The sequence below is a fragment of the Microtus pennsylvanicus genome, chromosome 9 (assembly GCF_037038515.1).
Source record: "Microtus pennsylvanicus isolate mMicPen1 chromosome 9, mMicPen1.hap1, whole genome shotgun sequence".
Classification (NCBI taxonomy): domain Eukaryota; kingdom Metazoa; phylum Chordata; class Mammalia; order Rodentia; family Cricetidae; genus Microtus; species Microtus pennsylvanicus.
Window position 1 is genome coordinate 62,961,560 of NC_134587.1, and position 27,912 is coordinate 62,989,471.

A 27,912-nucleotide genomic window follows, 5' to 3' on the forward strand; every position below is an offset into this window, starting at 1 on the left:
GGCACCAAGCTGGAGTGACCGGCGCCATCCTCAGTGATATACAATACAGGGCAGGGACAGGGTACTGGATCCCATGTGTGTCTAGATACTAGGCACAGGATGACTTCTGGGTGATGTGAGAGCTACCAGTACAGGTCAGACTCGTACATATAAAAAGAATAAGCAGATGAGCTTCAAACCAGAACTCCCGAAAGGTGTGAGCCCATCTACCTTGCTTTGAGGTATCAAGAGAGCCCCATTGCCAGCATGCTGTGTTTTAAAAATGTTTTATGCATATGGGTATTTTGTCAGTATTTACATCTATGTAACATGTATGTAGCAGAGGCCAGAGGGTGCTAGAACTTTTGAACTACAGCTGGAGTTGTAGCCACTGTATTGGTGCTCAGAACTGAACCCGGGTCTTCTGGATGACACCAGTGCTCTTAATCACTGAGCCATCTCTCCAGCCCCAGGCTTGCTATGTTCCATCGTGGCCAGGTAGAAGCTGCTACTTAGCGTTTCTTTGACTCCCTTTGCCCCGACCCTCTCCTGCTCATAACTCACTCATGCCAACTCCTGCTCAGTCAGCAGCCTGTGTGGAGACCTACCAGCCAACGCTGATTTCAAAAGCTCAGGTGACCCTTGCTATGGAATAGCAGGGACTTTGCACTTTCCTGGATTTATATATTTTATTTTGTGCAGGTTTTTCATGTTCTGGAACCAACAGATACATTTTTTTTTTATTCCACGACACAGGTCACAGACTGCTGAGAACCCCACAGTTCCAGAACTTTCCAGTTCCATCTGCCCCAGTATGAACTCTAACTCTGCTGGGGCCCCTGGCAAACTGCCTGGTTCTTCCATGGCTTGATGAGATATTAAAAACAGCCAGTATTAGTTAAGCTCTGAGAACAGAGCCTAGTCCTCAGTGGGAAAGTGGCTTATGCACCTTGACTCTATTAGTTCTGTGATTAGAAGGAATTAGGACATGAGGCTTCTAGGAAGCCAGTGAGCAAAATATTATCTCTCTACAGACTACTCCTGCTCCTAATTTCGTCAGCTCAGATAAACCTGGAGCTGCCAGCTACAAAATGCTTTGATTTCTTCCGTCCGTCTCCAAGGCTCATCACAGTCAGGTGTGAGTTTTGACAACGGGGGAGCTCTCTGTGCACCTTGTCAAAAATTGTAGAAGTTGATGTAACATCAGTATTTGTTAATATAAAAAACTCATTAGAGGACATGTAAGTTAGTTATTCAAATTCAAATAAAACCCTTTTTTATAAAGTGCCGAGCAAACACAACGGCCCCCAGCTGAATATGCAGGCCGGGAGTCAATTCCACTCTTGAGTCGAAAGAACTGAAATTGCTACATGTGGGAAATGGGAGTTCACAATGCTAAAAAGGCTGACTGCAGTCTCAAGAGCGCCTGATCCCCCTCCATACTATCTGACTAATGGATGGGAAAAAACATATGAAAAGTCATGTTTAAAAACTGCATAATAAACAACTGAAGAGAATTTTATATAGTGACTGCTCAGGGCTGCTGGATTTGCTGCTGACCACAGGCTCTGTAGTGCCAGCTGCCCAAAGAACTAGAGGAGGTGGGGCTCGTTGGAACAGTGAGCACAGTCTCTGGGCTGAGGCCAGGAACAGAAGACAGACACTGGTGGTGTCTTCAGGGTGGTGATGTCACCCCCACACTCTGGGGAAGCTGATCCTATGGCTCTGGTCAGGGGCTGGATGCCCTGTGACTTGTACTGGGATGCTTTGGGCCTCGGGCATAGGTTCTTCTCACTCAATAGGCAGGGGGCTGTCCAGTGCTGATAAGGGCATCTCCACACAGCCGTCACTGGGCTTTTCAATGTGGAATACAAACACGCTAGCTTCTAGAGAGTCAGTGGCTTGTTTGTAATTCTGAGCTTTGTTTCCGCAAACATGCTTTTCCGGAGGCTAGCAGCGTGTTCAGAAAAACCATTCTGCCTGCCAGAGTTGTTACCAGCTTCCTTCATAGATTAATAAATGGGGATTTTGGCATGGGTTTGAACTGTTTGGTACCTTGAGCTGGGAGACTCAGAGCTTCCCTGTGTAGCCTGATCCAAAGTCCCCCAAAAGCTGAACTTGTAATTCCACAGGGAGGTGCTCAGTGCACTCCTGTGACTCTACCCATGTGACTGTGCTCTCTATAATAGTGTGTGCTTTGAAAGGGACAGTGTGTGCTTCCAGAGGGAGGGATATGGAAGGACACAGGTGGAAGCAAGCTGGCCGAATGAGGGTCACTCAGCGAGGCTATGCAGGCTGTACTTACCAATACACAAGGGGGAAGGATAATTCCAGCGACGTACAGTTCCTGGCATGCAGGAAATGTGTGAGCGGCCCTGTTGGGAAGAAAGCCACAAAACTTGTTTGTTAACTGCAGCACGGTATTTAGGGATGAACCGCAAAGGGACTTTTCTCCAGACATTTAAAAACCGTGAATCTGACCATTGTTCATGAGTCCCATTTGGAAAGATCAATCAATCAAACAACACAGATGTGATCCTTTTCACTAACACAATCTTGACTATCTAAAAAGGTGACATTTCTGTTGACTTTTCATCATGCCTAAGGAGAACAAACGGAATTGGGCAAAGGATGCCTTCTTTCCCCAGCAAGAACATCATCACACCATTTTGCTTCAGGGGCAAGAGGGACTGGTGGTGTGCTAGAATTTGCTGACGGCACATTTTGGGGTAACCTTCCTGACTCTGCACAAGTCACGCATGGTCACTGTCTGTCTAACCCCGCCTGGTCTACTGGGAAGCAGGTCATGGCTGCCACCTCTCTGTAGTGAAATGAACCCTCATTTTCCACTTTCAATTTGAACTTCCCCTCCTAAAGACCAACCAGCAGTGGAGAGATTGGTGAGGACACCTGAGCTGAAACTCTTTCTAAACAGAAGGCTCCAGACCAGTGGCTCTCAATCTTGCTAACGCTGAGACCCTTTAATACAGTTCCTCAAGGTGTGGTGACTCTGAACCATAAAATTATCTCTGTTGCTACTTCATAACTGCAACTTCTACTGTTATGCATCAGAATGGCCTTAGGTGACCCCTGTGAAAAGGTTGTTTGACCCCAAAGGAGTCGAGACCCACAGGTTGATAACTGCTGCCTTAGATAGCCCCTTCAGCTGTGTTCTGCTTTTACTTTTCTTTTCCTGTGACTTGGTGACCATCTTTGTCATGTCTCTTCATCTCAGACATTTCATCTACCACCTACAAGTGGCGCCGAGGTGATGGAGGCCAAACTGTACTCACTGAGGACCCGAGAGGCATACATTTGCATTTAGGGTCAACAAAGATAGGTGGCTGACTCCCAAAGCTAATTATTTTGCTACAAAACTGATTTCAATTTTCCTTCTTCCTGGCATTTTAAAAATAGTTCTAAAGGAAGAATGTGTTTGTTTCTTAGCTTTGTTTGTCAAGTGTGTGCCCAGAACACAAGGTTTGGTTTTGAGTCAAGGTTTGTTTCGTTACCCCCTGGCCTCATATTCACAGTTCCTCTGCCTTGGTCCCCCAAAGTGTTAGGATTAAAAGCACGCACCGGCACACCCAGCTAAAAGTCTGTGTTTTTCAATAGGACAGTCTGATGCCAAAGTGAATGTGTTTATATATCCTGTGACCCATTAAATTACATTTAATAAATTCCTTCCTGAGTTATGGTTAAGCATAAAGTGCAAAAGCCTTTACAGATATTTATGAAGACTGCCAGTAAAACGGTCATTTATTTCAAATCTAGAGCAGATTCTGCTATGGACAGGACCATAAACATCTTGGATGAGTGATTTCAAACAAAATTTGTGTAATAGATCAAATACAAAATCGGATCCTGGAGAGTTTTATCATCAAGATTTTACCCGAAGAGTAATATTTGGATTTTTATGTTTTAAGACGGCATGAAAACACAGCTGCATTGGGTAGGTATCAGAGGTCACTCGGATATTCGGGATTTATTGGCGGCACCTCTGCAAATATCTACCGGTCTCACTGTGTGTCTGGCATAGATGTCTCTGCAAGAACTGCCTTAGGAGCAGTGCCCTGCCAGACAGCATGTGGTCGATGTGTATGAAGTAAGTAGTGCGCTAGCCAAGGTGTGTTAGCAATAAACGCAGCTCAGCATCCACTTCTGTTCTTGTGACTATTAATGAATATCTACAAGATGTTAGCAAATATCTCTGCCCCCGAACTCTGGACTCAGTGCTATTCCCAATAAAGACAATGGCTTGGCTTCGAAGTGATGAACAAGGCTAAGAAGCAATCTGATGTGTGTTCACAGGCTCGCTTGTCTAGGAAGATTATCGATCCTCTGTTACAGAAAATCCCTGTTTGAAAGAGGTCTTAAGCTATCACTTTAAAGAGGAAGCTGACAGAGGCTGCAAGATCACATCTTCGACACAAAAGAGCATGGACATCAGAAAAGGACACAGCTCTGAATGCTGATCTCACGGGAGGAAAGTAGACTGCATTTATGTAGCTCTAGTCAGTTATAACAAAAGTCAAGGGGAAAAAAAGACCACACGAAAAGCATGTGGAAGTAGACCAAGGTGCCTCTGCATGTGGAAGTCATGACACAGGACCCAGAATTCTTTCAATTGTAACAAGCGCAAGTATATATATAATGCTTGTCTCAAAGAACCACCCTGATTAGTCTCCCCATCCCTGCTTAACTGCCTGCTTCAGTCACAGAGCTACAGAATTCTGGGGGAAAAGCTCAATTTCTACATCCCACTGTATGCAGAGTCCACATGATTCATGCCGCACCAGGCAAGATCCAAAGACTGTGAGCTATAGTCTGGCTTTCCTAAAAGTGACTGCATGTCATTTGCTTATATAATAACATTTCCTCATACTGCCAACAGCTACATATTCCGTGTCCTGAAACACGCTGAGGATTCAATAGATCTTTCTTTTCCTCCAATCATAGAGCTCATGACCCATGTCACGTGGTTTTTGGGGACTGATGGGTGGTCTTAATCCTGAACTAGCCTTTTCCAGGTGCTGTCCACTGGTACTTGGTATAACTGTTTACCAAAAATATGTGGAGAGATTAATTGTATACAGTGACACTGTTTCGTTGCATATTATCCCACCTTTTCCTTGACTCTTAATCTGTTTAATGAAGTTGGGCACAGAGCTTATTTTAGAGATATGCCTTTAAGAAGACATCAAATTCAATGTCATGATAAACATGTGAGAATTTACTTTGTGATATGAATTGTATGACGAGTACAAACATGAGTGGTTATGACCCTATTGTCTATTTCATTACAATAGAAAAAACATTCATCTACCTGTTTGCCCATTTATAATGTGTCTATGGAAATGTCTACATGATTTTGTTTTTTAAAAAAGCTGTAAAAATTTATAGCAGAACTTGTCTATAGAATTTCTTGAAAAATCACAGAATGGTTCTTGGTTGGGGAATTCCCAAGGTATCTGGTGGTAAAATACTGAATGGAATCATGGGAAACGTAAATGTGCTGATGCTCAAGGCCCAGCGGCACATCCCATAACTGGGAGCCCCGCGGGGGTTTACAGATACTCTGATACTGTCTGGTTCCTTAGTTTTTCTCTGCATGATTATGGGAAGAACACACAATTTTGAAATAAAATAATTGTGAGAAATCTAGTGGTGAGGTCTGCGGAGGGGTATCAGTGTTTACAGCGTGACTCTGACGATGGTGGATTTATCATCTGCATTGGTAGCTCAGTCACAGAGCAAGGGGAACACACTGGCTGCACGGACATGACCTGGAGCATGCCCATGGGGTAGGAACACCAGAGGTGAGCGTGCTGAGCCTCCCTCATGGCCCCAGGGGTGCCTACCTGCAAGGTGTACCCGGGCTCGCACTGGAAGGAGAGCACATCGTTCACCATGTACCGGTCTCCTATCTTGATGCCATTGCTCGGGAGAACAGGCTCCTGGCACGCAGCCAGACCCACAGCTAGAAGGACACAAAGACAGATGCTGGGGATCAGGGAATATCAACAACACTTCTAGCATCCCTAGTGGGAGCTTTGCTTCTCATCGCTTCCTGTAGAGACAAGTAAAGGTTTACATGCTCCTAGCTGTTTGATCAAAGGGAATTAAATCTAAGTTGCAAGATAAGCTTTAATAGTACCTTGATTCATTTCCATCATGGAAGAGATTCGGGTTTTTCTTAGATTCAAAAAAAAAATCAGTTTCACATTTAACATCAAGCACCCCAATTTGAATACGAATGCAACCAAGACCGTTTCCTGCTGCAGAAAAAGCCTGGAGTGATGCTCTCTTATCATCTCTCTGGCATTCTGAGGAAACTTTTCAAGTCTGGAAATCTGGGAATTCCTGCTCTCTAGGAAAAGACATACAAGCAAACACATTTATTCTCCTCTTCCACTGTTCCTCACCCCCAGAAACAAGAAGCTCGTGGCTAGTCCAATCTTGGATAAACAGGACCAATATTTACAGACATAAAATGTTGTAACCTGGTCTTTCCCTTCATTTAAATTGCTCACAGATTTCAATAGAAATCTATCAGATACTATTGGAATCCAAACCAAATATCAGAATAACTAACTCTGAGTATTACTTAACAGCCATATCATTCTGAAAAGTGAAAATATACAAGAATGGTATTTCATTGAATAAAACATGCAATTTTTTTTCACCAAAAAGATGCGAGTTTTATAAAATGGTTGCATTCTGACAGTAGAGTATGAACAACATAGATGATGGCATGTGTGTTAATTTCATTAGGACTCTGGCTTTCCAGCCCAGAGCTGTCTACATAAAGTCTGCCCTCCATCCTTCCAGGGCTCCATGAAAGCGGAGAAGGGCTTCTCAGGTGAGACTGGTGAGCCTTCCTGTCATCTTGGACTTTTATTTGTGTTCTGGAACTTGACAGGAATACATCACATCACACAGGAAGGAAGTGTGGGTGGAGGGAGTGCCAGTTAATTCGGAGTCACACAGTCTTGTGTGACATGGTCCAGTAGGGCCATCCCACCCTTGGGCTCCCCTGCACTATGGTGATGATGAGACCCACTGTCTCTCCCACCTGCAGAGCCACCCAGACTGGGCCAGCTGCGCTGCATCATCCCTTAGAACTTCACACACACAAATACACAAACAATAACAAGGCAATGATGGACGTGAAGGTCAATATCAGTGGCGACATGGATCTGCCTCCTCCCCGGGTTTGCTCATATGGGTACAGGGGCTGGGCCCCTACACTAGACACAAAGCTCTTAGAAAGAGCATGCACTACTAAAGGAAGTGCTGTCTGTGCCCAGCATAGCCACCGAGACAGATGCTCCCCACTCTACTTCCCAGAAGAGCCTTCTAGTTGATACCACTCCAAAACCTTAAAGAAGTCTGTGGTTGATCTAGCCATACCAATCGATGGAGTAGCCTCTGTCCATGGCTTCCACAAGATGTCAGAATGCTTTTTCTACTTTGTGAATCTGAATCTGCAAGCCATGCATCCCAGAACACCCAGAGATTAGTGCCCTTCTCCTTATCCCAAGAGGAAGACAGAGCTGGAGTGTCATTTTTCCCAAGAGGGACTGCTACCTGAGTCCCAGCTATTGAGTCTGGGCTGGGACGTGGATTGACAGGATACGCCACACCTCAGTGTGCAGCCATTCTGTATGAGACAGGCAGCAGTCGTGAGCTATGGCACAAATCTTTCTTGGGCTGAAACAGATTGTTCCCTAAATAGCTCTGTTTAAGCATAAAACACAATTTGCATTAAACTGCAATAGGTTGTATTTCTAACATGGGTTTTAAGCCACTTAAGGTTTGTTACTGAAGATGAAACTGCCAAACATAAAAAGACAATTGCATAGGATATCACAGCTACATTTAAAACTTACACACTAAAGATTAGCAAGACCTCCCTCTCTCTCTCTCCCTCTGTGTGTGTAGCTTCATTTTTAAAATTTCACTCAAAAAGTTAATAAAATATTATAGAAAATATCTAATTAAAGTTGGACTCCTACGAGGCATAATTTACGCTGATGTGACAACAGCATCATTTTGGAATCATTCAGGTTTTTAAAAGACAGAGCCACGAGCAAAGTTTTCAATAACACAAAAATGTTCAAAATGAAGAAGAAAAATTTGCTGAGATTAAATTGGTAAATATTTATTGAGATTAAAATGGCAAGGAGTCACATCAAACCTCAACAGCTGAATTGCTTCTCTTTCTGAGAGCTGTATAATGTGTTATTCCTATTTAATAATATTTTATTATATGCAGATTTATATGCAGTTATCACGTATCAATTGGGTTTCATTTTCTCATTCTTTAAATTCTACACAGAAATCCAATTCACCGTCTGAAGAAGGTAACATCGATATTTCTCATCATAGGAAATGTAGCATGTGTCTTCTAATTAATCTCAAAGCACAAAGACATCATTTCAGCCAGGGAACCATATGGGGAAACTGAGAGTGGTCCACAGAGACCATGGTATTTGAAATGTAGATAGATGCTTTCCCCCCCTCTCAGCACCTCCGTGCAGTTGTCCATGTTAGAAACTAAGAATGCAAACTCTCACAGGAGTGATAGGAATCCATACAGCTGTCTGAGCTACTCACTGAGACGTATGTATGTTTATTTAGGAAGCTCCAAGCACACTGAAGGACAACCTAAAGACTGGGTAAACAGGGCATGGTGTTGGAACATGCCTGGAAGGCCAGAACTCAAGGGGATGAGGCAGGGGTGTGGAGTGCTTGAGGCCACTAGCTATATAAGTGTACTTTCTCTCAAAAAGGGATAAATAAAATATTAATCTTTAAAAAGTTGACAAATTTAAACATAACAGATCGATGGGAGAATTCTCCACTAATGTTCCAGAGGCAGCAAGATCTAGGAAGAGGAGACTGGAAATCTATTTGCACGATTTTTGACAGAATTTCTGTCCCTATTTAATCATGGTCTGCTTAGAACTAACATCATGCGTGATGGTGTGGAACACTCAGTGAGGGAATTCATTGGAAGGTGGTCCACGAACAGCTAGGTTCCTTGATCTTCTTGAAGACAAGGTGAGGCTTGTCCCCACAAATCTGAACAACTTGTGGCCGTTTGTGCGGATGGGGGTGGCAAACACATTATGATGTTTTATAATTTATTGGCCATGAATATATTTTCTGTTCACTCTGATGTTAAAATGTGCTAATAGATAAAGTTTCAGTTTGATTTAGAATGTAGGAAGGACGTTTCTGAACTCCCATGAATCTAGCCTTTAGAAGCCAAGACCATGAAACAAAGCCATTAAAAAGATAAGTATCCTAATTTGACCAAAAGTAGAGTTTAATGACTTGACCTACTGCTGATCATAAAATGTGAATGCTTCGCCCCAGAGGTGAGCAGATAGCACATCAGGTCTCTGGAATACACTGTGGCTGCTCTTCAAAACCTACAGAAAAACCCAGAGTGAGTTCCCTTGACTCTCAGAAGGGAAGACTATGGACAACACATGACAGCCGCGTGTTTTAAAATCAAACACTTAGAATAGGATAACCAGAACCTCTGCAGAAGGTACCCGATGACTCCAAAGGAGTTTTTCTCAACAAAGCCTTTTCTCTCACTGCCACTGGCTTGGCTTTTAGTCTTGGCAATTAATGAGTTAACGCGAGCGCACTGCTTTGACTGAAAAGCTTTAACCAACAATGGCCCTGATAACAAAAATGGCAGCTCTAAGTGGAGAGCCTCAGAGCTGGAGCATTTGGCAGAGGGAAGTCAAAGTACAACCTTCTAGTTTTATTCTGTTGCTGTGATTAAAAACCCTCAGACCAAAAGCAACTTAGAGAGAAAGGGAACTATTTGACTTATAATTCAAGGTTAGTTTGTCACTGAGAAAAGTTAGGGTAAGAACAAAGCAGGAAACTGAAGCAGAAACCACAGAGGAGTGCGGCTTGCAGGTTGCTACAGACTCACGTTTAGCTCGCTCTCTTATAGAGTCCAGGACCACCTGCCCAGGGAATGGTGCTGCCCACAGCGGGCTAGGCCATCCAACACCAATGAACAACTATGAAAATTCCCATGGACATGCCCACAGGACAATCTGCTCTAGGTAATTCCTCAACAGACATTTTCCTCTCAGATGACCCTAGGCTGTGTCAAATTGAGGATTAAAGCTAACTAGGACATAAACACTTACACTACGCATGCATGCACCATTTCAATACGTGGGGAGATCATCATTACACTATGCGGAACAAAAGGCTATCCTTTAATTTTAAAAAGAAAAAAAAAGGTACACTGTCGATTAAGCTCTATGATAAATGCAGACGGTCCCTGCTGACAGTGTTTCAACACAGGGACTTTTAACTTCATGAGGGGGCAACCAGTGTGCATTGAGTTGAAACCACACTGTAAACTTTGAATGTTGATCTTTTCCCAGGGCTGGTGATACAGGGTAAGACAATTTTTGTGAAGCTGCACAGCTCCTAGTTTCCAGTAGACCAGAAGGATGGGCAACTGGTACAGTCAGGGGAATCTCCTAGTTTCCAGCAAATCAGAAGGATGGGCACTGGTACACAGTCAGGGGAATCACATGCACTTTAGATTGATGAAACTTTAGCTGACAAATGCTTGTGGCTATAACATTCTTGGAAAGGACAGAGCATCTATAATTAAAGAGCATCTGTAATCTTTTTGTACAACACAAGTAGATGTGAACACTAATTTATTAGTTGATTATACTTTTTTTTGAGGCAGGTTCAATCATTGTAGATGAGTCTGGCCTGGATTCTCAATCCTCCTGTTTCAGCCTCCAAATGCTGGGATGTCAAGTATACATTACCACACCTGTTGAAAAATTCTTCTCATGGAATCTATGTCAGCATTTTGGATCATGAAATAGACGTTCCATTGATAATTAGTGATAGCTCCATCTTAATTAGGGTTTCTGTTGTTGTGGAGAGACACCATAGCCATGGCAACTCTTATGAAGAAAATATTTAATTGAGGCTGACTTACAGGTTTAGAGGTTTGGTCACAGAGTGTAGCAGCATTTTAACGACACAGAGTAATCCTGCAAAACAGAACATTTCCCATCGTATTCAGTTCCGCGTTTCCAAGGTTTGCTTGTTCTCAGGACACACATGCTTTGTGCAACACCATTAGCAGCACAGGAGGGAGGCTTCTGCACAGCACTTGGGAAGCCCTGACTGGCCCAATAGCCTCATCTGTGGAACCTTGGTTAGTGATTTATCCGGGTGAAAATCGTCTACCCAAAGTCAAGTTGCAGTAAGTAAAGTGTCCCCATGCCCTACTTTCAGGTTGAATTTACAATTGACGTTATATCAGCTTCCTCAGTTGAGATCAAGAACCTCTGGAAACAATTAGGTTCTCCTCTTCCTCCTCTTTGTTCTTGTTCTCTCTTTCATCTCCTCCTCCTCTTCCTCTCCTGTTCCCTATTGTTATGAGATGAATGTCTGTCCTTCTAACCTTCACATGTTGATATTTTAACATCCGTTGAGACTTAAAATTGGGCCCTGTAGGAAGGGACCAGGGCTGGGTCAGACTCATACTGATTCTCACAATGGAGCCAGTGCTAGTAGAGGAAGAAAATGCAGACTAAGAACCCTGCGCAGAACCTGCAAACCCAACACGTAGGTCTTCAGAGGGAGAAGACTCCACCATTGCCTTGACCTTGGGTTTCCAGTTCCAGGATCGTGAGAAATAAACTTCTGTTGTCTCAGCTCCAGCCTGGGTTGTTGTGTCACAGTGACCAACACAGTGTAAACAATTAGCACATAGCTGTGATGAAGGGATATGGGACAGGGCAGTCTACATCTGTCCCCTAACAGAGGATATAGGGGTGATAAATTTGGCTTGAAGAATATCAGTTGTTAGCTAAAAAATACTTTTCCTGCCACTCCTTTGTTTTATGATTGAAGGGCTAACGTTAGAAAACCAGGTGTTCTTTGGTGACAAACAACACTTTAACAACTGGACCAAAATGTACAACTTTGCAGTCGCCGAAGACAGACATCGGGACACGTCCCCACTGTGCAGCAGAAAGTGAAGCACCCTACACCCCTACTTTCCATGGGGCTACCAGGTGGGCGTGCTGGTTAAGTTTGTCACACTTCTGCATTAAAGGGGAAGACTGCTAAAAATACAGCCTTGCCAGCTGTCTTTACCGCGGAGCTATATCCATCACCAGTTCCGGAATCGCTCCACTTACGCTTACTAGAGCGACAGCTGGTTCAGAACAGCCAGTCCATTAGACTCAGATCGGGTTGTCAAATGTCAGACACTACACTTGAACTTTTCCTCAATTACGCAAAAATAAATCTCCCCACGTGTGCGCTTACTGCAGCGTCAGGGATTCTGAACAAGAGGCCCAGGCTTTGTCTGAAACCACAGTCATAATAAGCTTTTGTTGAGGCTCTCTAGAGTGTGTTATATTAATAGTGAAAACAATCAAATAAAATGTAGATATTTGATAAATTGGCTTAATGTAAACTGGATGAAATTCTGTATTCATGAGTTTTCTCCATCTATTTAAATAAAAGTAAGCAACTATAAGATATTTAGATTTGACTGAAATCCCTACTATTCAGTAGATCCATTGGTCAGGCAGGTACACTGAGCAAAACACATTAAAACAATATCTTCTTAGCTGAATCTATCCAGAATTCTAATACATTCATTTTGCTTTAGTGTCTTACAATGTCTGACATGCCTGTTGTATTTATTTATTAGCTCTTTGTTGAGTAGACAGCATCAGTCAGTTTTCTATTGCTGTGATAAAACACTATGACCAAAGGCACTAAGAGAAGGAAGGGTTTATTTGGATTTATGGTTTCAAAGGGATAAGAGTCCATCAAAATCACATTGGGAAGTCAAGCATGGCAGCAGGCAGACATGGCGGCAGCAGCGGCGGCGGCGGCGGCGGCGGCGGCAGCAGCAGCAGCAACTGAGAGTTCAAATTTCCAAAGGCATACAGGAAAAGGACCAAGCAGAGGCAACAAAGTTGAAATGGCAGTCTTTTGAAACTTCAAAGTGCTCCCCCAGTGACAGACCTCCTGTAGCAAGGACATGCCTTTAAACCCTTCCCCAAAGGCACCAAGGAGGGACAAGTATTCAAATGTTCAGACTATGGGGACAGCCCATTCAAGCCACCACAGGGAGCAATCAGCATCTTTACAGATGTGTTCAGTATGCTTGCTTATCTCCAGTTATCTATGAAAGCATCCCTGAGGCCAACACAGCTGACCGCACTTGACCTAAAGATGAGTTCCAGACCCATGATATATAGTGAGGTATTGTACCCTCAGATTATGGTACCATGTACTTAAAATACACATTTGACTGTTGTCTATACATATGTATAATATTTATTGTTCTAGAGATTTGAGGGAACCCGATGATACTTTGTGTCTTCTTGGGATGTAAGCATCTATATTTTTAAGAATATGGTGATGAATGACATTTTATAAGACCAATATGTATAATAATATAGCACATTGGATTCTGATATTACTCAAAATTTTATGAGCATATGTAAAAACTTTCAATTCTTAACACAACTTCAAAACAAATGACAAGTATGCTCATTATTTAAGTGACTAAGAACTTGGTAGAAGATTAATGAAATAGAACTATTGGGTTTTCAAGATACTTTGCACTTTGAATGTTGTTTATAAATATACCTAACTTTTCAGGTAATTAATTTATTCACTATTGCTTTTGAGACAGGGTCTTATGCATCCCTTGTTGGACTCAGATTTACTAGGTAGGAAAAGAAGATCGATCCTGCCCCCTGCTCTTTTCAAATCTTCTGAGATCTGAGAGTCCAAAAGACTAAGGCAGAACAGTGTGGAAAACCCCAGTCCCTTTGCCCAGAAGGGCAACTGTGGAACTGACTTAAATTGTACTTTTACAGTGAACTACATGGTGTTTTAGAACCCAAAGGTCACAGGTAGAAACAAACTTTTAACTTGTCTGCAGTCTTTTGGGCTGAATGTAACATGTGAAAAAGGTACCAGGCACCTATGATTATCTGGTAGTCCTCACTTTGTCAAAAGCTTCTCTGAAATTCTCTGGGATGGGAGACAAAAGCCAGAATTTACATTACCTAAAAGCTGCCAAGTTCCTCAATACAGTTAAGATCCAATGGGGGCGGGAAGGGAAGTGTAATGATTGACTTATATTCAGGAAAGCATTTCTGGTAAGGAGAGGGGAAGGCTAAAAGAGAGCTGATGGGAAATTTTTGGTAGTGAAAGTTCTTACAGAAAACCTTAGAAATCAGTGGCTGAGTAAATAGAGATAAATCTCGGAGACCTGAGATGCACAGTGTAAGGTCAGTTTACCGCACTGTAAGCAGATGCTTGCTGCCAGCCTCTGTTGAAGGGATGCAACCCTCATCACTGGAGACACAGAGAATGCTCTAATGTGCAAGGTTCTTGCCCGAGCTCCATTTCATGGGTACCTAATCAGGCCTACCAATGATATCAGGGTGCTCATGAGTATTTACTAACACAAGAGCGTCATTAAAGTGCACTTACATTTTACATATAAGGATTATTATAATCAGGGTAACCCAGGTTGTCAGCTAATCAATACTCAATTATGATACCACCCTACTAAAAGGTTTATTATTTACTTCAAAAGACTTAAGGTCTTTTGCAGAATTTTAAGGATTCCCTGGGAACAGTCATTTAACTTTTTTGGTCTAGAGCAATTTAAACCCTTAAAATTCCCAAGTGTAGTTAAAAACACAGAAACAAAAAACAAAACAAAACAAAAAAAACCCCAGCAATTTAAAAATACCCAAATTACTAATACACCTTGACAGAGGGCAACTTAGAAATCCCATCCATCTGAGCTGTAGGATCAGAAAAAGAAAGCATCCCTTTTGTTTTAACAAGCAAAGCCTGAAGTATAAAATAAGAAACTTTCTGACTCCATCACAACACTGAGGTACCTGGGTGAGCTGAATTCTGATGGAATTCTCACTCCCAGGAGGCACAGATACTGTCTGCTACAGAGCACAGGAGAGGGAGAGCCTGGGGAAACATGTTGGTTTCACCCAAGCAAACCTCCCAAGGCTGGGCCCAAGTCTCCCTTGGCTCAGAGACCAAGACAGGATGCCTGACCACAGGCTCTCTGTAGGGGGATGGCACCAAAGACCCTAGTGCACCAATTTGGAGAAAAGCAGGGCTAAGTGCCTTGGGGTTCCCAGAATCTTCACTCTTAGACACTCAAGTGCTCAGAGATGCTATATGTCCATGTGATAGGCTTGCTAGGTCACATACATACACACAGATGCTCTCAATCATGCATGTTAAACCATGCACTCTTTAGCTACACGCACTACCCCATCAGATGCAAGTGGTTTGGGTTTGAGAATTCCACAGTGTCCCTTTGGATTAAGAAGGCTGGCCTTCATTCACACCAGGACGGGGGAGTTCTCTCGGGATGCGGATACAGAGCAGGTACTGTGCTTCGGGTTTCAGTCTCAACAGGCTTCTTGTTCCTCCTCCCTTTAGACTTGGGCTTTTGTGCAGTGCAAGCATTGCCAACATAGGGACATCTGCAACATCCCTGCCCAGTGGCAGTGGGGGCTCCTGTCCCCCAGGAGCTCGGTAAACAGTATTCCTGGCAAAATGCTTGCTGCGTCTCTGCATACATGGTCATCATGGTAGTGACAGGGTTTTTTTTGCTTATTTTTTTCACCTCAGAAACACAGAAGACAGACACCAGCTCAAGTAGATCGCGTGGCACGTGTTCTAGGAGTTGCTTTCTTCTTCTCATTGTATGCATACACATTTTACTAAAAACATGAATTTAGGGGCTCTAGCAGAGATATGTAAATATACATTTTATAGTGCTTGTCTAAATACATATCAATGTATTAAAATATTAGAGATTGTTGGCAACTTAAGTCAATAGTCTTTAGAGCGGTAAGGCTAATTCTATAAATACTTTATAATACCCATTTAAAAGAGATTATGAAAAATTAGAGCCACGAGCTGAGTTCCCTTTAATGCATAGATGATATGCGTTTTCAAATAGCGCCAGCCACAAAGACAACCACCTGGAACAGTCCATATCATATCATACTCGGTCAAATGAAAAGCAAACACATTACTTAATTATGGTCTTGGATTCTCACACAAGGCCTTGGGTTCCTGAAGAGGCTTCATTTCAACGGGCAATTGGAGGAAATTAGTCTCTCTGCTAGAGACTCATACTGACTAAGAATATCGTGGGATGGAGATAATTATGCTAATAGGGCTACAGTCCATGTGCAAAGTACATAATTATCCCCAATAATCACAGGCTAATTATGTTACCAACATCTTCCCCAGAAAGAGAGGGAAAAGCCAGAGACTGTAAGATAACTTCTCAACAGCTCAGAACAATGATCAGTTCCAACAGGGCGAAAATTTCAATGGCTTGGTTAACACCGTAGTCGCCAATAAGGGTTTCATCTGCTATTTGTGGAACCTTCGCAAAATGTATCAGCGTAGCAGAATTTTCCAGACGTATTCGACATAAATAGCATTTGCAGGGTCATTTTACACTGTCACTAGAGGAGCCCTATTCCCATAAATTAGAACGCGTTTGCATGCAAATGCCTGTAATAAGTGGGGAAGCTCAGGCAGATGATGCACGGGGCCTGCGGATGGTGGCTGGAGATGAATATTTATCGTCAGCTGGAATGTGGCCTTTTGAAAACACACGCATTACACTCCGGCAAACTGTTTATCTCAATTTTAAAAATCACTTATTGACGCTAACCCACGGATTTGCTCACTTGCAACCGCTTATTAGAGGAGATAATGCCAACATTGAGCTGTTTTGAAGCCTGAAAACACGTCCCAAATAAACCCCGCTTTGGTGGGAAACTCACACTTCACGTTTACAAGGTTAGCCCCAAGCATCAGTCACTGCAGTGGATTTGTGAATTTGACCTTGGTTGTCCCACTTACCGGACTATTAATGCGGCCTCACATCCACTTTTATAGTGATTTACCTCTCTCCTGTGCTGTCTCTTCCAGTTAAAATGAGTAACACACAAACACGGGCTCTGAAATGCCTGCTCTCACTAGTGCTAACTAGTCTCGTTTGTTTTAGCGTCTCTGACAAGGAAAGCTCCACGACATTAGCTCCTCAGATGACCATAGTCTGTGTTTTGGAAGGTGACTATATATCTGTCGTCACACATCAAGTTAATCCCATTACAAATGGTTAGCTGTGTGTCCTAATGTAAACAGCCTGAAGAGACTCGGTTCCACTAATTATTCCAGATGCTAACATCTGCCTTCGCTCTCACAGTCTGTAGTTTGTACAGAGTGCCCTTCCTGTAGCCTATGTTCCGTGAAACTCAGTTTCGCCCAAGCCTTAGAAACGCCTCACAACAATAACATTTCATCGTTGAAGACGCGCAGGGTGTGTTCCTCTAGGAACGCTGCTCCCAGAGCCAGGTGCAAGCAGCGGTTAATCTTACTTTTGTATTCCAGGTGAAAGCCGGCAGCGGCAACGCTGATGTCTGACTGGAAGTGCAGGCAGAGCTGGTTGGAAGTACTGTTGAGCAGCGCGGGCACTGTCGTACCTGCATGGGGAAGAGGGGGGTAGCTTTAACATGAAACAGGCAAGTGTTCCACACACCGCCGAACAAGGACGACCGAATCCCAGGCTTCCTGTGTTTAATCTGACTGCTGGAGACATGACCATTGCTTGCCCAGTCGCTCCACCTCGCAAGACACCTTTGAGCAGTGGTTGCGGCCATTGGGAAACAAACTGTTTGCACCCAGGGCCCTTACTTTCAGTCTGACCTAGATTGCGGGGAGAGTCATCACTCCGTCTCCAGACACTTGCCTCTCTCAATGCATTTAGTTTGCATACCCCCAGGCTAGACAAATCCAGTCTGTTACATTATTTAGTAAAATTGAAATCAACTTTTGAGAACGTGAGTACTTTAAATTCTGTAGCCCTGGGACAGATTCTAGTTAGTGCTGGGTTTACTGTGGGGCCCTTGCCTGTCAGCCCCCCCAACTCCTCCCCAACCTCCTCAGTACTATGGTGTCCAGTAATTCTAAACCGCTAATATACTTCTTATAGGTACCACCCTCGACTCCTTGGCCCTGAATTTAGCCTTTGTTGGTACTCTAAGCCACCATTATTGTTCTGAGATCTTCCGCTAGTTTTATTTTTCTGTAAAAGTTATGTCAGGAAGCTCCCTAGCTTCCCTACCAATTGGCCCTCATCCCTTTGATACTGAGATATCCCCTTCCTCCAATATCTCTGGTTTTAGAAGCTGAGGGTTTTGAAAGGCAGAGGCTGTGTTAAGGCTGGAAAGATGTGAATGAATGAGAGAGTTGGTATCTGGGAAATATCCTTGGACAAGCACATATGAGCTTCTGATGATGCTACTCTGAGGGTAGGGTAAAACCTTCTTGCTAATCTTGGGTTGTCATCTGGAATCTTTCTTTAGGTTTCTAGAAATTCACCAAACCTTTGAATGTATGCTTGTATCTAATAATGTTGGCTCATTGGCTAACTGGGATCAAAATTATTTAAAATGTTCTAGGAGGTCAATAACAAGAAAAAGAGGTAAGAAAAGAGAAACCCCTATCCATCTGTGTGTGTGTGTGTGTGTGTGTGTGTGCGCACACACACGTGCGCACATGTGTGTTAGACTTTAGGAAGTTAGGTTGTCCCTTTAAGATCTGGGGTCTGTACCTCAGTCATTTTTCCCTTGATGCCAAAGGCAGTTGAATTCAGGAAGTGGGAGTTCTTTTTGAAAAATCAACAGTATAAAACCCACAACAAGACCACTAAGTATAAGGTGGAAAAGTCTCTTCCAGAATGCTTCCTTGCCGAGTCAGCCCTTTGCTGTTTGGCTCTGAGTTTATAGATTACAGACAAAAAGAAAGATGAATAGACAGACGGATGAGAAATCTAAACAGATGGATAGGTGATCGCTGTCTAACACTGAATAGCTGTGGGAGAATTGTCTGTAGGTATGTCCTCTTTAGGTAACACATTTTCCTGGCCCAGGCTCAGCAAAGGGAAGTGCTGGTCGTAAGGCCTCCAGCAGGGTGCCCCAAGGCCTCAGAGAGGGTCTGGGATGGCAGAGAATCATGGAGGCGGAGGATGTTTACTGCTTTGCTTATTGCTCAATCTCAGACTGTTTCTAAAATCCACACAAAAAAGATTTTGGCTAAGGGCATGCACAGAGACTGATTCTGTGGGATTCCCATGACGCTTGTCATGTTTCATCTTGCACACTGGTCATCTGGCTGGCACACAGAGAAGAAGAAGGATGTTTTCTGTGGACCTAACGGCTTCATTTTCCAAGTTTTCATTCCACGGTCTGATTTTTATCTGACATTTGGAGGAACCTAATGGTATGTGTTTATAGTTCATTGCTTTGTTTAAATAACTACCGGTCCTACAATGAAACACTCTTCTTTGCTTTCTTCCTATTCTTGTTGCATTTCTGTTACTGTAATAAAATACCCTGACAAGAGGCAGTTCAGGCCAGGAAGGGTTTACTGGGCTTATATTTCCAGGTTACAGCCCATCATTTTGGGGAAATTAACATAGGAATTCAATGTATCATGTCCAGAGTTAAAAAAGGAAAGAAAACCAAAACAAACAATAGCAACAACAGAATGGATGCTTGCTTGCTTCTGCTTTCTCTACTCTTTGATTGGCCAGGGACTGGCCTGAGAAAAGGTGCTGCCCACCTCAATTACCAAGTCAAGACAATGTCCAATGGTCATGACCCTAGGCCAGCCTGATCTAGACAGTCAGGAAGACCTGTTTAGATCATCCTAGGTTGTCTTAGCCTGGCAGCTAAAACTAATGAGCAAAGCACCACAGGTCTCCTAAAACAATGAAGGATCCACAGTTTCTCATTTCCTACTGGAATCACACTAGGCTGCTGGTGTGAATAGTGACCCATCTTTACCCAGATTCAAACCCAGGAATTCACTTTGCACAGCCTGGGTGTCCTTTATCTGCCCTACCAAAGTTATCTGAGCATTCTTAGCTCCCAGGTTAGTAACTTGCACATAAGCATTGCTTTCTCGCTGTACAGTAGACCCAGAAACCCACTTCTAGTTCAGGCTCTGGGGCTTACTTAACTCCATCACCCCTTGCCACTTACAGAAACTTAAATGCATTCTGATTTTACAACATGAAGATCTTGATAAGCCGTGTACTCAGATGAGCTAAGAGTTGTGGATATGACATTAAGTTGTGAACTCACATGTCTTTTCCAGATGAAAAATTATGTCTCTTTAATCAGCCATGAAATCTAACAACTGCCTGCCCTATGCTTCAGTAGTGCTATATACAATGGGCCCCTTACAGCCCGGCTTCCTCTGGACAGAGGGTCTGCCCTGCACCTGTCATTCACTGGAGTTGACTTCCGGTAGTCTACTATCCGGGGCTCATTCTCTCTATGCAAAATGCATAGGAGAGATTTTTTTAAAAAACGTTGCTATCGGCAGAATATTTCTGATCACATTGTTTTACTGTGACCCAGATAGAATGACACATGACAAAGGAAGCTGCAAAATTTTTATTATTGTCCCTGCAGAGTCTACTCTCGGTTTACCGATATTTGCTTTTCTTTAATACCAACTGGCAGATACAAGTCTGCATAAATTCTGCTCTATTTTACTCATTTATAATTTATAACCCGCCTGCTTCCAAAGTGATTTTTCAATGGCTTGCTAAAAAAGATCTACGTACACATTCCTACCCAAGCAGAAATGAAGAACCAAAGCCCTGAATTTATTAAAGATGTCAATCATTTTGTTTGGAAATCTGTACTTCTTACGACATCTCATTCTTATTTATATTTATTCAACAATTAAAATACTTTAGAATGGGCTTTAGAAATACTTTAAAGTATCACAGGAACAAAATCCAAACTGTTGGTCTTGTATAGCATTTTCTCCATGTAACTTTCATTTTTGTTGAGAATTTTATATATGTCTACAATAACATAGGATCATATCCAATTTAAAAACTATTATCCTAAGAGAACTGAAGTGATTTCTAGCTGAACAGAATTTTATATTTAAGTAAAAAACCCCACAATGTATCAACTGTCATTCTGGACATACGACAGTTATCTCTGTGTTCACAGGGCACATACCTGTGGATGTCGTAGTAATCTCAATCCGTATGGTCCCTGAACACACTGCGTGCCTAATGACTAAAACCACAGAGCTTCTCAAAATCAGGCAAACGTGGATTCCACAGCACAACCTGAGCTCCAGACTTCATGCAAGTACCAGCTCTCCTCCAGCAAGGGCTCTGACAGCCAAGCTCGGAAGCCATTATCACTGACAGTATTGCGGCTGCACCCCAGGTCTTTTGCCCTTGGGTTTTATCTTTGAAATTTTAGAAAAAATAAAATAAAAACAAGCCAGGCTTTGTGGAATACCTTTGAACTTCCATTCAATTCACTATTTAGGCTAAGAATGTGTGGCAAGAACATAATGCAATGCTGTGTTTCTCCTGGTATGGCTTGGCTGTTGACTGCTCGGTATGGCAGGTGGGCACTGGTGGTTCAGGCTTGTGAGAGCGGGTAGCAGTGCTTGGCCGTGGGTGATGGCCAGCATCGGGAGAACATGTACAGGATAGAACTGGCCAGGTGACAGTTGGCCGAGCTTTGATTTGCTTTTCTGAGAGCAGGCTCTGGGGTTGCCAGTACACACGCCCCTCCCAGTTCAGGCTTTAGCACTGTGAATGGAGGTCTGCCATGAGCTCTACTCTGCTGCTTTGCTGGTGTGCAGTGAGTATGTTTGTGGGGGGGCATGGAGGCATGCACCCCAGTTTCCTCGTGCACACTTTGTCTATCAGCTCAGCAAAGAGACTCCAGTTGCAATCTGTTATTATTATTATTATTATTAGGCTTATTATGCTGAAAATGCTCTTTGTGTTTAGCACCCTTATCCATGTATCCGTCAGGGTCTATGGTGTGGGCGAGCTATTCATTCATCTAAGTAGAATGGTGCATTTCACAGACATCAATTTCATTCATTATATACAAAATACCTAATCACATGTTGTATATGCATGTTCATTATATATAATACACATTTTTATTATATACAGATGGCATACATTATGTTACATATGCATATTGTAATATATTGCAATCGATAATCCTCCTAGAAATGCCCTGTCATCTAGGCAGTGGTTCTCAGTCTTCCTAATGCTGAGACCCTTTAATACAGTTCCTCATGTGGTGATGACGCTGCCCCTCAACCATAAGATTATTTTTGTTGCTACTTCATAACTCTAACTTTGCTACTGTTATAAATTATAATGTAAATATCTGTGTTTTCTGATGGATGGTCTTAGGCAACCTCTGCAAAAGGGTTGTTGGAGCCTGCCAAAAGGGGTCACAAGCCACAGGTTGAGAATTACTGTTTTCAGGTTGAGAATGGGATTTGGCATGATAATCCTTAGGACGATTAATAGGACAGGATTTGTGCCTTAGGTGCATCTGTTGCTTTTGGGATAATACTGCTCAACTTCTCTCTCAACGTGGAGGGGATGCAACACACACACGCGTGTGTGCATGCACACATTTTTTTGGTTAGGAATATATGTTTATGAATTTATATACATAAATTCCACACTCATGTTTCTGAGCTAAATCTGGTGCCTCTGGCCTTCAAACTTTCAGTGATGGAGCTGTGTTCTCCAAAGTGGAGAAGACTCTTTCCTTTGCCCCTGGTGCATTTGTAAGCTCAGTTCCTAACCTTGTCATTTACTGGGTACTTCTACAGTTCCCAATCTTACAACTGTCACCTGGCCTTCTTGCTTGGGCTCTAATGACGTCAAAAAAGAAAAAAAAATCCACGCTGAAAACATGTAGAAGGGAAACTGATCCAGTATGCAGTTTCTAAATCTATTTCACCCTTGAAAAAAAATAAAAAAAGAACTCAAACAGGGAGATTCTGCTGCCTTCAAAAACCCTCAGTGTTCCCAGCATGACATGTTGGACCAAGTACTGACCCAATGCCAAAGCAAAAGTCTTGCCTTTTAAATTTTCTCAGAGACTACAGGACCCTCGAGAAGATGCCAGGCTTCAGACTGCCTGTGTGGAGGAGAGACTGCTGGCCCAGGCCACTGTCTGCTTGGCTGCTGACTTGCACGATCAGAAACGGGGCTCATACACTAACTATAGTGTATATACAGAGAGAGAGAAATTAAAAAGACAGCGAGAGAATGGTAAATATGGACTCAGAGTTATTTAACACAGAAAGTGTCAAGGGGCAAAATAGGGTAGACCTGGGTGGGATATCCATCTCAAACAGAAGACAGAGGGAAGACAGGCAGACTCTGCCTGGTCTAACCGAGGACGAAGGAATGAGAAGAACTGATACCTCAGTTTTAATGACCTGACTTTCACAACTCACTCTCTCATCAGTTTGACAGACCCCCCCAAGTCTTTCAAAGCGAGAGCCTGATCCATCACATGGGGAGCTCCCCTCCTTTTGGGAGCTTCTGAGTAAAGCGAGTTACCAGCGTTTCCAAACCCAGCTGTGTGGTTATGGCCCCGGTGCACCTCCTTTCCGTGCATACTGCACCATACACAGCATTGTGTTGCACACGGAGCACGCATTCCAGAGCTTTCTTGATTATTGTTTTTAATTATTCATGCAAGTGGAAACTTGATGTTTAGAAGATGAGCCTACAATAGCTCAGGCTGGTAGACAGACATTGGCCCATGCAGGATGTGTAGGTAGCAGTGACGACCATCTGCTGCCCTGAAGCTGGTGGGCAGTAGGTTGCAGCTTATAAATGCTTTAAAAAATCTCAGCTCACATTTGTGACAAATATCCCCAGGATGAACTACAATACAGTCGCTCCAGAAAGGCAACTCTACACATTGTTCTGGACAGAGTGGCCTGCACAGCAACGTATGCTTTAATTAAATAATTTGTAATTTAATATAAAGGTGTTGGATTAAAATGAACATAGAAGGTCTTTGTTAATCTTTCTTAATTGCTTAGAAGATCTATTACATAAAGCAAGCTTGTTCCATGTCATGAAGGCTATTTTAATTAGATTTGTTGTCTTCCAGAATACTTTTTTGATAGTGTTTGAGACTTGTTTACTTAGCTTAATTTAGTGTGTTCATATCTGTGTCTGTGCCAGGTGCCTTCCATTCTCACCCTGCCCCAACTGTATTTTTTGAGACAGGGTCTCCCACTAAATATATGAAGCTCACTGATTTAGCCCCACTGGCTACCAAAAATCTCCAGAAACCCCATTACCATCGTCCCCGCACTGGGATTGCAGGTGGGCATCGTCACAGTGGCTTCTTACTAGAGTTCTAGACTAGAGACTGGACTCAGGCCCTTACACTTACAGGGCAAGCGTTTTACCAACTGAGGCGCCTCCCCAACCCCATATTTACTTTATTTTGATATTCATCATTGAAAACATTTGCAAATTTTCATTTCCCACTAATTAACTGGAAAGTAACAAGCTGCATCTGGCTGCAACGAACTACAAATAACCCAGTTGTGTTTATGAGAGGGATCTCCTAAGGCAAGCCCAGAGACCTGGAGCATTAAGATCCCTGTTTACATTTTCGAAAGAATATGAGTCTCAGCTAGGACCTCGGGGGTGCTTCACATTTAGATAACTATAGCATCCCCCTGTCTCAAAGCAGTTGCTTCAGCCAGAATGGATCAGAAGATAATGCAATCAGCATCAAGTACACAAAGGGGAAAGGTTACAAGACACACACCTGTCATTTCACCTGTGCTTTCTCAGTATTTTATTGTCTCAATAGTTTTTTTTTATTCCTTGTGTATCTGACGACTTAGAAAAAGTCAAGCTTAAAATCAGGTCACAAGGTTGATAGACAGTTGTGTCATATATCTAGGCTACCTCTGAACTCTGGGCATCTTCTAGTTCACAGGAATATTCTGGCCTTCGTGGACGAGTAGATGGACCACTAACTCTGGGACAAGCACAGTTAGGATTATGCCATGGAAACCCTGAGTGGGGCTAGCCACACTGGGACATCAGTCAAGTGGCTAAGGGTTGGGGCTTGGCCCGTGAGATAACAGCCCCACTTCCAGGGGTGAGAGGTAAGAGTGCAAGAGCTTGAGCTCTGCCTGTTTGGCAGCCAATGATACAGTCAATCTTGACTATGTCATAAAAACATCCTGAAATTCTAGACCCCGCAGTTCAGGCGACACATTTGGAGGATGCCTGGGATTCTTCTCACACTCAAAAGTGTCCCCATCTGCCTGATGCCCTTTTCTGTTTTATTCAACACAAGCACTATTGTACACGGGTGCTTTTGGAGTGCTGTGAACTGCTCTAGAGGCCCGCCAGCATGGAGGGGTCTCGGAAACCCTTGATTTACAGCTCATTTTCAACATTATAGGTGGCCTACGAATCGAGCTTCCCACTCGTGTCTGATGGGGTCTGTCAGGAGTCAGCTCTGCCTCGGACCTGCGAAGTCCCTCCAACTCCAGGCAATGAGTGTCAGCCATGCATTGCTGTGGTAACTATGGAAGATGCTCTTTTAAATTAAATTATTTTATGTTTATGTGAATGAGGGTTTTGTTTGTGCACCATGTGCATGGCTGATACCTGTGGATGCCGGAAGAGGGCATCATATCCCCTGGAACGGGAGTGAAAGTCTCTTGTGAATTGTGTGTTGGGATTGGAACCTGCTTGAGTCACCTGCCCAGCCCAGTGACAAATAATTAAAACAAACAAACTAACAATCAAGAACCTTATCCAGTGTGCACAGGGATCATTAAGTATCATTAAGTGAAGCAGAAGTGGAGGTAGCAGCAGGGTTCTCACTGTGGGAACACACCTCCACCTCTCAGTGTGGCTACATCCCACTAACCTGTTTCTTCTTTTACACATCTTACAGAAGGACTTCTATGCACACCCCCCTCCCCGTGTCTCCAACACCCTTAATCTTCCAGCACTTCCTGCTTAGATAAACGAATGCCATAAATCAAACTGATTTTGGGATTCTACGTGTAGACTTTAAATTGTGGGCTTAGCTGCTGCTCTGAATGGCAGACGATGCCTACTTCATCCACCACTCCGTCAGTTATACACATTAAACATTTCTGTCAATGTCATGGTAACTAGGACAGTGACAGGAGACACCTGGCTGGAGAACTCAGGCTTCCTATGTGGAGAAATTCCACACCAGACTTGTTTGGTGACGGGCCACTGTGTGTAAAATTCCCCAAGTGTACAGAGCCAAGTGCAGACAGAGATCTGAAATGAGCGACAAGCAGTATCTGGTATTGTACCATCCCACACCTCTGTGGCTGGCCATGCAGAGATGTTTTCATTCGCTGACAGCCAGAGACACAACCCCTGAATCAGAAAGATACAATCAATCTTGTGGTCAGCACTGTGAAAGACCCATCCTTCTTCTATTTCTTACTTTCTCAATAAAAAAAAATCAACAGAAAAAGAACGATACTGTTGAACAAAAACTCCCATGTGACATTTTTGCGTCACACTGGATGAGTCTATGTCTGAAATTTAGGACTTAGTCCAGATGAGCTCATGTAATGCATAGGACTGGGGTGGACAAGCACAGATGATTTCAGTTTCGGGGACCATGGTGACAAGGAGGAGGAAGAAGGTGAACCTGTCAGTGGTTTTCTGAGAGGACAAGGCCTGGGCGAGGTGACTCAGGACGTGTGAAATTGGAAGTGCAGGGGCCGACTTCACTATCCATGACCATAGCTCCAGGTCTGTGGCTTTGTGAGCCAGGGATGTCTGGGTTTGGGTTTACGACTGTCACCATTCATCCACAGTGAAACGTGACAGGCCGTGGGCCTCAGTGAGGCACAGTACACAGGGTCATTTCCAGGTTGCTTACCCTCGGGCAAGCCTCTTCTCAGCCTTGTCCCCTCCCATGTGCCTGTCAGTGGTGCCTCCCTTCCATGGCCGGCCTCACAATGGATGCCGTTAATCGCTGGGTTGCCCTGCTCCTTCAGATAGCCTCCTGCACAGGGACCCTTTGCCACCTCCCTCTCTCCTGTCCCTACAGCTGCACACTTGGATTTTTCACACCAGCAGACATCATGGGGAAAGCAGAGCTATGGGGCACTGTCCACAGACTGTTTTCTGTACCCCGCTTGGCTATGGCTCTGATTCACAAACAGACAAAATCAAGTACAGCTGCTCCCCTACCTGAGAAGCTGCCCAGTCTTGGGGCCGTCATGTCTCCCCCATCATGGATCTCCAGGGAGTCCCAGTTCTGTTCTGTGGCGAAGCTGATCACTTGAATCTACAGAGTTACAAAGCAGGGTTACTGGGTTTTGTCTTAAGCACACTAATCTAAACCCATGAACGAGCTTTTCATGACTAAGACAAAGATATACAAAAATAAGCTGGCTCAGTGGGGTATGCAATAAATGGAGAAGATGTGAAAATGGGAAGGTTCATATTGGAAAAGGGTATCAGCAGTGGTAGGACAGGCTGGTGGGGGATGGATGGGAACAAATATATTGTATACATGTATGAAACTGCCACAGAATTGCTACAAATATTCTTTCAAAAATATATACACATATGAAAAAAGGAACTAATATAAGAGGACATAGGAAAATCTCTATTAATAATACTTATAAAAATCAATTATTGGGCTGGAGAGTTGGCTCGGTGCTTAAGGGCACTTACTGCTCTGCCCGAGGACCTGAGTTTTGTTCCCAGCACCCATGGCAGATGGCACACAGCCTTTTGCAACTCCAGCTCCAATGTCCTCTTATACTTTAGGTACTGTACATGCATGTACCCTTCTTGATTAAAAATAATAAAAGAAAGCCTTAAAACATAGGTAAATAAAAATTTTATTGCACACATGGAAAGTAATTAGGAACATTTTATAGCAACTCTCAGAAAATAAAAAC

At 43.3% G+C, this 27,912-nt stretch overlaps 1 protein-coding gene across 2 annotated transcripts in view; it reads right to left on the reverse strand.

Annotated features, from left to right (window-relative positions):
• The window catches only part of Csmd1 (CUB and Sushi multiple domains 1), a 1,402,422-nt gene that overhangs the window by 120,683 nt on the left and 1,253,827 nt on the right, over positions 1 to 27,912 (reverse strand). For both annotated transcript variants that reach the window (XM_075986282.1, XM_075986281.1), the window contains exons 36-39: positions 27,194 to 27,290; positions 17,472 to 17,576; positions 5,841 to 5,959; positions 2,285 to 2,354 (exon numbers count right to left, since the gene is read on the reverse strand). In XM_075986282.1, the coding sequence (XP_075842397.1) occupies positions 2,285 to 2,354; positions 5,841 to 5,959; positions 17,472 to 17,576; positions 27,194 to 27,290 (391 nt within the window). The remainder of the gene's footprint in view (positions 1 to 2,284; positions 2,355 to 5,840; positions 5,960 to 17,471; positions 17,577 to 27,193; positions 27,291 to 27,912) is intronic.